The sequence below is a fragment of the Styela clava genome, chromosome 6 (genome assembly GCF_964204865.1).
Source record: "Styela clava chromosome 6, kaStyClav1.hap1.2, whole genome shotgun sequence".
NCBI lineage: Eukaryota > Metazoa > Chordata > Ascidiacea > Stolidobranchia > Styelidae > Styela > Styela clava.
Genome location: NC_135255.1, coordinates 10,870,907 through 10,883,333, shown reverse-complemented (window position 1 = coordinate 10,883,333; position 12,427 = coordinate 10,870,907). Strand labels below are relative to the sequence as shown.

At 35.1% G+C, this 12,427-nt stretch overlaps 1 protein-coding gene across 2 annotated transcripts; it reads left to right on the top strand.

The window, feature by feature from the left end:
* The first annotated feature begins 4,389 nt into the window (after window positions 1-4,389).
* LOC120331895 (trans-L-3-hydroxyproline dehydratase-like) lies at window positions 4,390-10,719 on the top strand. Of its 2 annotated transcripts, XM_039399063.2 has the most exons (6): window positions 4,797-6,307; window positions 7,783-7,932; window positions 8,234-8,391; window positions 8,742-8,911; window positions 9,169-9,407; window positions 9,556-10,719. In XM_039399063.2, exons 1-6 carry the CDS (start codon window positions 6,171-6,173, stop codon window positions 9,731-9,733), a joined length of 1,032 nt encoding a protein of 343 aa, XP_039254997.2. In that variant the 5' UTR covers window positions 4,797-6,170; the 3' UTR covers window positions 9,734-10,719. The 2 variants fall into 2 exon arrangements, with proteins under 2 accessions (XP_039254998.2, XP_039254997.2); XM_039399064.2 differs by lacking the exon at window positions 7,783-7,932 and having other exon boundaries at window positions 4,390-6,307.
* Window positions 10,720-12,427: the final 1,708 nt, after the last annotated feature.

Genomic DNA, 12,427 nt, shown 5'->3' with positions numbered 1-12,427 from the left:
CCAAAATAGGCACTTAGTCGGATGATTATGTGCACTTAATAAAACTGCAGTTCAAAAAATTGCAGAAAGTAGTGCATGCCTCTATTGTTACGTGACAATAGAGGCAGATTTCACGTAACATAAAATCCAACTGCTGGGAAAGGTGAAATGAATTTATTGGTTTATATACACAGCACACACACAGCGGCGCACTAATTTTTAATTTCCTTTACTGTTCGTTTGAATTATTCGACTGAAACTCGATACTGAGGCACCGATGACACAGTTGTTATTGTTGTGTGAAAATCCATATTCAGTGGTTAAAGATTGTATTCATCGCTAGAGAGTATTACTTTTATTTATTCCAAAAATTTCAGTGGGCGGATTCGTTTTTTATTTTGGATTTTTATTTGATGACATCATCGAAATTGGAAATGCGCACCTTGTGGCGATCACGAATTTGCAATAGTTGCGGGTGGTCAGTCGAAGTTGGAAAGTGTACGGCACTGTGAATGATTTCATACTAATTGATTATTTTTATTGATTAGTGGTGGGACACGCGGTGTCGCTATTGAGTCAGAGCGAAGGAATCGAAACCGCAAGATCGATAAGTCGGCTGTCATCGATCGCTATATAGTATAAATATTTAATTAAACCCGGAATGAATGTTTCAATATTTATTTAAATCATACAATTCAGATAAAGGGCCTGCCTAATTTTTATTCGTAAGGTTTGAAAATTCTTCAACCTTGCCAAGTATTATCCAAACAGCGAAAAATAAATATTGAATGAATGTTACATGAATGCTCAAACTTCACTAGCCTATCTAATTTACAATTTTTTCGCTTGCTTAGAATTAGAACGAATTGGGCATTTTAATGCCACTGCTACCATTGCGAATAAAATTTATCACACCACTCTTGGAGTGAGACAATAACTCTCGCACACTGCGGAAGTTATTGTAGGATCGTTTGTCACTCTACCAACGCAAGATTCGGCACTTCATTTTTAAAAGTTTGGCAGCTGAAAAACTTGCATTTGTCACCTTAATAATATGCTTTTCCGGGCTTGCCCACTCTCAAATACTGTATGTGTATATTGTATTTTGCGCATTTAAAGTACTGTATTTTTCCTGTTGTGAAACACACAACTGGTTCGAGACAATTTTGAGTTGTGTGTCAATAAAATACACTCAACATCAGACGCGATCGACTCCTCGAGATGTGGCGATCGACGTGTTGGCCACCCCTGTACTATAGCATATCAATAATAGTAGATATATACGTAGCCTATTTAACTACATTGCAACACATTTAAATCGCGGAAGCCACCATAAAAAATAGAGAATGATACAACAACGAAATTATGCTTAGTCAACAATACTTTGCATTTGAGACATCAAATTTTCTAAAAAAAATTCGGTCGTGTTTGGGGCACAACGTGTTTAAAGAAACAAGTTGAGGATTCAGAGATTCATTGAGGATCATAGATAACTGTAACATGCAATTTTGTGAGTGCAATCTATGAACATGAATTCATATTTAATCAATGAGTAAGCCAATAACACGTATTTACGGGTAAGTAATAACGGGTGTGTGGACTTTCTGTTGTCGTACCATTTTAGGAAATATATATATATATATATATATATATATATATATATATATATATATATATAATCTCAATTTGATGATATTGAAGACATTAAAAACAAGAGAGCTATGCTCAAATATATGGACACGTTGCGCCACATTGTGGCAAATTTTGATGGCGTAATAGCACACAAAAAAACGATAAATAAATGTAATAGCTTTCTAGCAAAAATATAATCTTTACTCACTGAAAAGTTCAAAGCAATTGGTTCAGTATTCGAAGAGAAAAGCAATTTTATAATGAGGACAAAAAATACCAACAAGGACTACAACAAAATATTGAAACGATCGTTATGTCCACTAAACGTGTCCAATAATATTTATATAGTATTACATTAGTTAAATGAATTCTTAACGAGATCATTAATTCTAAATAAAAACAAGGACTTGTTGGGAATATTTCCTTACATATTATTAGCGTCAATATTTATTTATTTTCATATTTTTGTAAAAAGTGTACATTAGTTATTTTATTGGTGAACTTCAATTATGCACTCGTTGATTTGAATTGAAATGTAACATGATCTATAGATGAATAGTGGTACACGGGTAATCAGTTTGAAGCCACCTCTCCGCCGTCTGGAAAGAGCTCATAATTATTTATTTCATGTTTTATTGCCTAATCCTAAACGAAGGGTATAGGGGCAGCGTCGTTCCACATTGTTCAACATGTAGGAACCTCGTTGTTATCACTTCCGCTGCACACAGACATGATTCGGAAGTTTTATTCATGATTAAATATTTTTTTGTTTGAGAATTTTAGAATCTAATTCACGTGTTTACGCAGCTTTTTATTGTTATATATTTCATGTGTCTATATATTTCTCGAAATGTTATTATCAAAAACTATTTGTACTCAATTGTGTTTTAGTATTTTGTGAACTGGGTATATTTTCTACTAAATGAGGATTGTCCGACTACCTACATAGAACATAGTATAAAAAGTGATCTACGGAAAATATATGATACGTTCTGGTAGAGAAGTCCGTTACAAATGGCAGTAGAACAAATAGGCAACTGTCAAAAATGGTAGATTTGTTATTTGCACTTTGTGCACGTTTCTTCCAGACTAGAGTGACTACACAGACTTCCGTGAAGTATATGACCCTAGATATTTTCATAAATGGTAGGTCATACCATTTTATTTAATACTTATTTTGGAAAAAAGTCATCCACGCTTACAGTTTGAGTCAATCAGACTAAGTGGAATTATTGTGCGAAATTTTTCTCAAATTGTACCAAGAATGTAATATTTGAATAGTAGAATAGCCATTATTGCCGACTTATTTAATCATATTTTGAACTTAAAATAGAATTCAGGATTCACGCCATGACTTTGCAGGGTTTTTATTCACTATTTAATACGAAAATGAAACAGCCACAATAAAAAAGTAAAATCAGGAAGGTCAACAGTCGTCTTCATAAATATCCGCATTCCAGCGTCAGAAATGATAATATTGTTAGCTTCAATTTGAAAAGCTCAATTCACAAACGGTGAAAAGAAAGATCGAAGCGGTTAAAAATCGGAATAAAATCCCGAATTCAACCCGATATTCGACAAGTCGCTAAAATTATTCGATTCGATGAAAATATACTATTTTGCCCACGCTTGCGATCTGTAATCACGTCAGTAATCTGGCGAATCGCGTGGTAGTCCAAACACTGATGCAATGAAACATAAAACCTTCATATTTCAGTAAATTGCACTACTTCACGAAAGTGTGGTGGAATTGATTATAATTTCTTATCTCGAACACAAAAACGCTTATCTATTTCGGATAGTTTTTTGCGGTCTGAAAAGTCGAATAAGCGTTTCGACATAGTAAATGCCATGATCTTTACTATCAACTTATGCTCGGGCCTTGCATAAAAATCATAACTTGAAAAGATACGTCCAGCGATGAAAATTGTTTATAACAACTTTAAACATATTCAGTGTTTTTAGCGATAATAATTAATTGTTGTAATGAAATACAGTTTGTTTGCCACTTTCATTTCTCTTGCAAGTGACGACAATAACACTATTGAATGATTTTGGCAATGGCAGAAACATATTAAATTATAACAAAAATGAATTAGGTTGTGCAAAAGTGAGAATACATGTTATAATAAGAGCGTAACGTGAAACGGGGAAAGGTGAGCAAAACCGAAGCGCATGATCGGCGGTGCGTATGAAGACCACGTATTACTAAAGAGCCATTTGGACCCGTTCGACTATCGCACTCTTTATGGGTAGAAAATGTTCGTGTTTTGTGATAGGTGTGCCGCGATATAAAAAAGGTTGGGAACCACTGTTCTAGATTAGAGTGTAATGATATATAGTAAAAATATCTTCTGGTCGATCGCGCAACATATATGGGCTGAGACAGGCTATACTGGACAGCCTGAGTATTATTTCAAAATTGAGTCGAAATACTGAGAAATAACGTAAGGGCAGAAGTTTAGTGGTTTTCGTGATGTGAGAAACAATTGATTTTGAATATATTAGATTATTATATGTGAGTTGGATACATGATGGATTGCATAAGCTCGCACTCCCCTGCCCCCAGTTACATATTGCCTGGTCGCCTGTATTACTGTAGACTGTCGATGTATGAAGCCGACCGGATATCTGTTTAGCGCTCTAGTTAGAGTGAGCATTTGATTCGAAATAGAGTGACTCACCGATAACGCACTAATGTTACATAAGTGATGCTAATACTTCCATGGCCTCAAGCTAAATGGATATTAATCCATAGCATTCGAAATAGAGTGGCTCACCGATAACGCACTAATGTTACATAAGTGGTGCTAATATTTCCATGGCCTCACGCCAAAGGTATATTAATCCATAGCAATGGCTGACACGGCCTGGATAACATTGATTTATGATATATATGTAATGAGGCTGAGGATGGCGTTTGGAAGTATACGATGTGTATCAGACAGCGACGTGCTTTGCAAGAGACAATGTTCAAACTCAATCAATAGCATAGATTTAACCACTTATATGTGTGAACTGAGAGGAAATACTTTTTTGCCTATTGATGTGGCACAATAAATATTAGTCTAGGTGTGAAGAATGAATATTGTTTAATATTAAATGACCTAGTATAGATATGGATTGAAGCAGATTTACAAAATAAAAATATAACAAAATAATTATATTGGCGTATATTATATTGTGATTAATTTGAAATAACTTTCAAACCAATGCGTGATAGATAGGTTGATTATATATCAATCTGTCTGTTATTAAAATAAATCATCGTGATCTTCAGATATCATTTGAAAAATGTCCGAACTGCTCGTAAACAATTCAGCCGTAAATACATCATTAATATTTCTACTTGGTCGCAATTTTGCTAGATCAGGGGTTCTCAACCTTTCACTGACCGCGTACCACTTTACTGTTTTTTACTATGGCCGCGTACCACCGACAAAGCTCCTTTTTTGGCGTGGGGAAAAAGACACAAAAAACATGCTATGCGTGTATTTTATAATGTGGCACTACATCCTTCGTGGCGTAACACGCAAAACGAACAAAAACATGCCCATATCGCTTCATTTAAGGCGCTAACCAGCGCTATGGACGTTTCCCCGACCACCTCGGAAAAACTACTCTTATACTTTACTATTGCAAACTTTATGCTTATTCTGAGAGTGTTTTGGTGTGTTGGCGCATATAAACTGGTTTACGTGTTTGAAATTTTTAATAAAATTAATCAACCACGTGTCCTATGCAGGTACTTATAGATAAGTTTAGCCTTGTCCATCGCAGCATTTGCGATAAACAATTTCGATCACTGCAATTAAAGTGAAGCTCCGCGGAAGACATAATGACAATTAAGTTAAAAAATTCACAATTATTTTCTTGAAACACAACTGAATTCTGACAAATATCACTCAAAACTACAAAAACGAGGCAATGTTTGCAACCATGCTTGAATATCTGTTTGAGCGACAGAAGTGTCTGAGCGGCTGAGTGCAGAAATTGCAGTTGTTACATGTTGCGTCATTATTGACTTATTGCTGATTGGTTATAGTTACGGAAATAAACAAGGAAACTGTACTTGGAGAAACACCCCTAAACGCTGTTTAGCGAATACATACAGTAAGGAAGATAAAGCGTTTAGCCAATGGAAAGGTTAATTGTTGCAATAATTCAAATCTGCTCGCGTACCACTTAAAAGTTCCTGCGTACCACTAGTGGTACGCGTTCACAGGCTGAGAACCGCTGTGCTAGATGGAGTGCTTTTGACATATGACTTCATTACGCTGTAGATACTTCACACGAATTGGTATAATTCACCGATAACTTATAAAGAGATCATAGGTATTAAAATTAATGCTACAAAAAGTCAGATTTTATAATGCAAATCACGCTCTAATACACACAGACTTCCGTGAAGTATATGGACCTGAACCATTTCCTGCGTGTGGCATTTATATGGGCGTTTATCAATTTCACGAAGAAACAAAATCCTGATTTCAAATCGATTTGGCTTAATGCGTTGGAGCGGTAGAGAAGTGGCAAAATAGTTTTGTTATATTCAAGCCATGCGTGTTACGACCTGTGAAATGCACACATGCGGGGAGCCGCTAAGAATAGTAGAAACTGGACTTCCAGATATCATTGGAAATACTATCTTGGATAAAGTCGCTTTCATACGTGAAAACTGTGATGACATCAGAAAGTATGTATTCGTGAAATTGGTATTCATAGATTTTTGTAGTCTTTAAACATGTACAGTTAGCATACCCTGGCGCAAAGCTGCCCAACCCGCGGGCTGCATGCTGCCCGCCTGACTGTTTTTAAGGCCCACCCCATAAAGTTGTAAGCAGACTTTTGATGTTTTTACTATGTTCTATATCAATATATAGGTTAAGCATGTTTCGTGATTATTGCTGTCATCTATCTGCATTCAATTGCCGGTTCTTATTATTACGTATGTGTCAAGTCTTGCACCCTGGTGGACATCGACGTCTGTTTTTTTATATTTCTCGCAGAACTGAGCGTTCTGTTTGACGAACTCGAAAGATATTGTATAGGACGAACTCTGAGCGCAATTATAGGAATGAATTTGGAGCCTAAATTTGCAAATTAATTTCATTCTGATTGTTTTCTCACGTGTCTGCTTTGATCGTCTTTATCGCCAACGTAAAATAAAAAGTCAACAATATTATTTGATACTGTTCCCGGGACTCGTCCTTTTATGTTTTTTTTTATCAAATGTTTGGGTTAAATTAGATTTCGGAAATGTCGTCACTGCGTATCCGTCAATAATTCTGATGAAATTGACATTGCTGCATATTGGTCACGAATCAGTATATATAAGGTATTCGTCCAGAAATCTTCATAATATTTTTTATTAAATATATGTATTGGTGTCAAATTTTAAGAAACGGCCAACTTAAACTTGATATTCCCGCGACATTTGCCCACATTATGTTCATTTAAACATTGAGACAGTATCATAGGCCATAGCTACTGAAAATGAATGAATAAAAACACTATATAATGCAAATATAACACTCAGTTTCGACGTGATTTGTGTGCTCTCGGGGGGTCGTCAAAGAACCACAAGTGTCATGTCCACGACCCGTGTTACCAGATTCTAATATTCGACTTGATATTCGAATAATTTGCCAGCCCTACTCAGTAACCAGAAAGCAATTATTAAATTGATTGATTTGATGTTAATAAAATTGCCTTTTATGTATTATGTAAATTACCTACGCCGAAATCAGGGCTTAGCTGGTATTAATGATTGGTACAAACATTTGCGGCCCTCAACGAATTTCGTAACTTAAAAGTGGCCCGCGAGACAAAAACGGTTGGGCAGGCCTGGGCCTAGCGGGTCATGTTATCGTAAGGTTGTCGACTGGTTGTTCTCTTAAATATTCCAGGTGTATCACAAAAATATGGTCAATTATGATATTTTTTTCGCAAACTTATTAAGCGCATGATAAATGTTTAATGTCAATCGCTCGTTTTAATGTCAATCTTTTGACGTGGAAAAAAATATCGATCAACAGCAAAAACCATTTCATGTAATAAGTACCAAAACTCGTTAATGTTTATCACTTTTAGTGCGGATGTTTACCGACATGTATAAAACGGCCGTGAGAATTGACTGAATATAAGAATAAATTGAGTATTTTTTTAAAGATTTCTGATGCACGAGCCTCGTGGACATCATGATATGTTTGGGACATTAAGAGTTGAGCCTGACTTACCGAGTGCAGACGCAGCATTTGTATTTATGAACAATGAAGGGTATACTACAATGTGCGGGCATGCCATCATCGCCCTGGGAAGGTGGGGAAAATATACTGCAGGCAGCCGTGTATCATTTTTTTATGTGACTGTTCATTAATTATTTGTGTTATTGAGTGTCGCTGCCAGACAATTCATTTTGGTTTACCATGATGTGCTTAAATTGCGGAAATAATATTAGGGTTTTTATAATCAATTTGTGTTCACCATTTTAATTTGGTAATGAAACTATTATGGATTTTTTTTAATTGATTTGAAAAACAGGTCTCTCCGCAAATTTTTAATCCCAATGAAAGTTCAAATGTTTGTTTTGATAATAGCAGCCATGGAAATTTTTATTTAGATACTGTGTTGATAATGGTATAGTGGAGGCAGAAGAACCGGAAACTTTGGTCAATATTCAATGTCCGTGCGGGCTTATTCCAACCTATGTTTCGTCCAATAAAGAACGATCTGGTAGAGTGCGGTTTCACAGTGTTCCATCATTTGTTTTGCAAATGGGTAAGAAATATATCAATTTAGAGAAAAAATCACGTGGAAAAAAATTTTCAATCGAAGTATTGAAAAGATACAGTAAGCTATATAATGTTGATCGCGTGAGAGGTAACTCAAATCTAACTGAAATAAAGACTCTAGCGACACTTGTCTGTACATGTCGACAAGCAGGAAGCTGAAACATAAAGAAGAGATATTAAACTAGTAATGACAAATTGATATTTTTAAATACGGAAACATCAAATGAACGCAACAATGTCATGCAACACATTACGTTGCAAAAAAGCATGCTAATGGGAGACAGTTTTATTTTTTAGCACCTGAACAGCAATTATTTATGATGATACCATTTTTAGATGTCAGCGTCCGTGTACCAAAGATTGGTGTTATTACTGTAGACATATCTTATGGAGGAGCATTCTACGCATTCGTATCCACCGATGCACTCGGTTTGACGAGCAAAGCTGCCGATGCATTGACAGCAGTAGAAGTTGGACAAGCTGTAACAAATGCCATTAAAAAACTGGTAAGTAACAATTGTTCTGAATCCTGAACAACTTGCTAAATTCATAGTTTATCGAACCTATAATCTAAAACATTAGTCTACTGATCCCTGGAGAATAGCCCAACATTTATAACAATCCCAAGAGAAATCTCCTTAAAATATTTATAAATTAAAATAGTATTATCAATTGAGAAAAGTTTACTCACATAACTATACTATTTTAATTTCCTTTCACATATTTATTACATCGTGTTCTTTTAAATTCACATACATTATAGATAAAGATAAAACATCCAGAAAATGAAGACCTTGGATTCTTAGCTGGCACAATAATAGTCGATAGAACGGGACTTGATACAAAAAATTTAGTTCGGCAAATGGCAGTGTTCGCCGATCATGAGTTGGATAGAAGCCCATGTGGCTCAGGAACAGCAGCTCACATTGCTCTGCTACATGCGAAGGGTCTGCTAGGTGTTAATTGTGAAAAAACATTTCAGAGTATTGTCAATGATTCAAAGTAAGTACTCTATGTCTCATGATTTGAAAGTTAGGTATTCAATAGTTTGTTAATAATCCTTAGCTTGAACCGTTTTCATAATAAATAAAGGCAATATTCCATAAAATTGACTTGCTAAATAAGAAAACTATTCTAATTTGGTTTGCAGATTTGTTGGCAGAGTTATCAGAAAAGCCACATGCGGTCTCTTTGACGCTGTAATAGCAGAAGTGGGTGGAAATGCATACTACACTGGTAGAAGCTTATTTACGTCAGAAGATGAAGACCCCTTAATGACTGGGTTTACTTCCAGACCCCGGATGACTGCACACACAATTGAAACATAGGAGCAATTTGTTAGAAATTCAGATTATTTGAAAGCAGCAACAACACACGAAATAAACAAAATCCAAAAAAATAGTGCTCTGAAACTGACACTGCTGACCTCATCAAAGTTGCAATACAGTTTTGAACAAATATAAAGGCATCACCACAAGTATGTGTTCATTTCACGCTATAGTAGTAATGGCTATTCTTACATATATATATATATGTGAGTACCTGCAAATTTTTCTTTTTTCAAATGTCCAGCAGCCTTTCAGTTGAGCACCGCCTGCTCAAATTTATTGAATCCGGTATTGAGGTTGAAAACACGTGACACTGTGGCAAACTTTTGGCCTGTAAAGTAAAGAAGTTGAATAAATTTATAAAAATCACGCCATGACGACAAAAAATGGCTGTAGCGAGTTGGTAAAATAAAGTGAAAAAAAAAACGAAAACACAAAGACCCATTGTTATTTATCGTAATGTTCTTAAATGGATTAAAATTACTTTATTTAATGACTCAAATGTATTTGCTGCTTTGTATTTAAAATATATTCAGTAGTTTTCTTATTGTTATTGTTACTTACTCGAATAAATCATCGCTGGTTCATCAATTTTGTATGTATAGAAAAAAATATTAAACAGAATTAAAATACTGAACCTTTCTTCATAGTGAGAATACAAGCTACAAATAAATCTACATTTTATGGATAAATTATATTAACGCTGCAAATATGACACTTGACAAAAATTAAGTGGTGTCGAAATGTGGCAACAAGGCGGAAATTGAAATATGGCATTATCTATTGAAACTTATAGAATATAGATGATTTTGATGTATCGTCTTGTCCATATCTAAGTACTAAACTATTCTAGAATAACACCAAAAAAACTCAAATATCGTTTAAACTAAATTAACACAACCAACTCAATGTTGCACAGATGTTTGAATTACTTTATTTATCAATGTGCTTATTATTTATTTATAAATATTTATACATATTTATAATATTTATTTATCAATGTCAATTGAAATACATAAAATAGTCTGTGTAGGTAGGCGATTCATCACTGGCGAGTTGTCCTTGTAGGTCACCTATCCGCCTCCCATAATACTTCAATATTTACCTTCTACAAAAGGTTAACCGCACACGATTCTTGTCGATTCTCTGGTATCAACCGGGAGCGTGTTAGAGTTGAAATAAACGCCAAAGATGAATTAAAACTACGAAAATTTTTTTCACTCAAGCGCTCATTCAATACATTTAATGTTTATTGGTAATTTTTATATTTCTTGAGAAGTATATTTTTTCTATTATTCTTGCCCATAGCATATATGTTAATTCCACGCCTCTCGACCCTTATAGTTTATAATTAATGTGGACACGACTATCAATAAAGTTATGGAAGTTCATCCAAACTTGAAGCGTTTATTGGTCGTTGAATTGGTGCAATAGCGTACGTCACGTGTTACAGTTTTCAGGTTGTGTTTTAAAAAATTAAAACATACCTAGTATATACCTACAATTGTCCGGTCACGACTGCTGTCGATTTTCTGAACAACCCCACGATGGTGTAATTACTGCGTGATTTGTCATTCCGACTGTCAGCACATTTTTATTAAATGAAGACCAGACGCAACAAACGAAATTATATTTTTAAAAGTAGCGATATGCATACGAATACTATGATGCACTGCAAGGTTTTTGCAATAGTATTGTTTTGTTCACTTGTCACGATTGACTTTTCGGTAACAAGTTATCAAACATGTAGAATAAATTCAAAAGCAATTGTGAATTGGCGAAGGTTAAAGTATAAACTGCAAGGGACATTGTAACGTTCCGGCTCTCATTCGCGCAGACTTTATGATATGCGACTGGTTTTATCTAGATCTTCAGGAACTAGTAATTTTCAATCGCATTTCATCAAATATTATCATTCCGGCTAAGCACTCAATAATAAACTTCAATATTAATTCCGTAATCAGCGGATTTAGAAAGTCCCCATCTACTTGATAAATACTGAAATAATCGAAAGAGCAAAGTCAAACGTATTTGGGCATCACCTTAATCCCAACTTAACCGCTCTTACAAGGCAGTAGTGACTGTTTATCGATTAAAAATTGAAGGATGATAAGATAAAACAACACAGTACTTCTTAAAACTAATATTGGGCGCAAGATTCAACAAAAGTATAACATCTTATTCTCAGCATGATACATAGACTAGACCAGTGTGGTTCAAGGTTGTCGGCTCCGGGGGCCACAAAATTATTTTGCAATGTTCGCGGGCCACAATAGTGCCAAGAATAGGTAACCAGTGCAATGCAAAACAAACAAACGACACATCAAGCAAGCATTGTGGTATGTTCCCCTCCACATCCAGTTGAAAATCTGTTTGAATTCACCAGCTTTCTTTAATCAATAACTTACGAATACCTACAGATTGATTGATTACCAAATGTGGGGTACAGAATGGTAATTACTAGATTTTCTAACATATAGGCAGCATATTTTGTGATACCGTTTAGGCTGGTTTCATAAATAACCCGGCCTATTGTTATAGGCCATAACATTAATATTTAGTTATCAGGCATAGCCAACCTAAGAGTATAGAATCCGCATTCGATTTTTAGGTTTATATGATGCCAAAATTATTAGCATCTATTCCCGAACATAAAGATAGAAAGCCAGATAACAATTTGGACTTCCAAGCACA

Bases quoted from the DNA above. Each gene is read 5' to 3' on its own strand.
- LOC120331895 (XM_039399063.2), top strand. From the start codon at position 6,171: ATGCGTGTTACGACCTGTGAAATGCACACATGCGGGGAGCCGCTAAGA. The intron at 8,392-8,741 runs GTAAGAAATATA...TACCATTTTTAG, and splicing joins ATCATTTGTTTTGCAAATGG to ATGTCAGCGTCCGTGTACCA. The intron at 9,408-9,555 runs GTAAGTACTCTA...TTTGGTTTGCAG, and splicing joins AGTATTGTCAATGATTCAAA to ATTTGTTGGCAGAGTTATCA.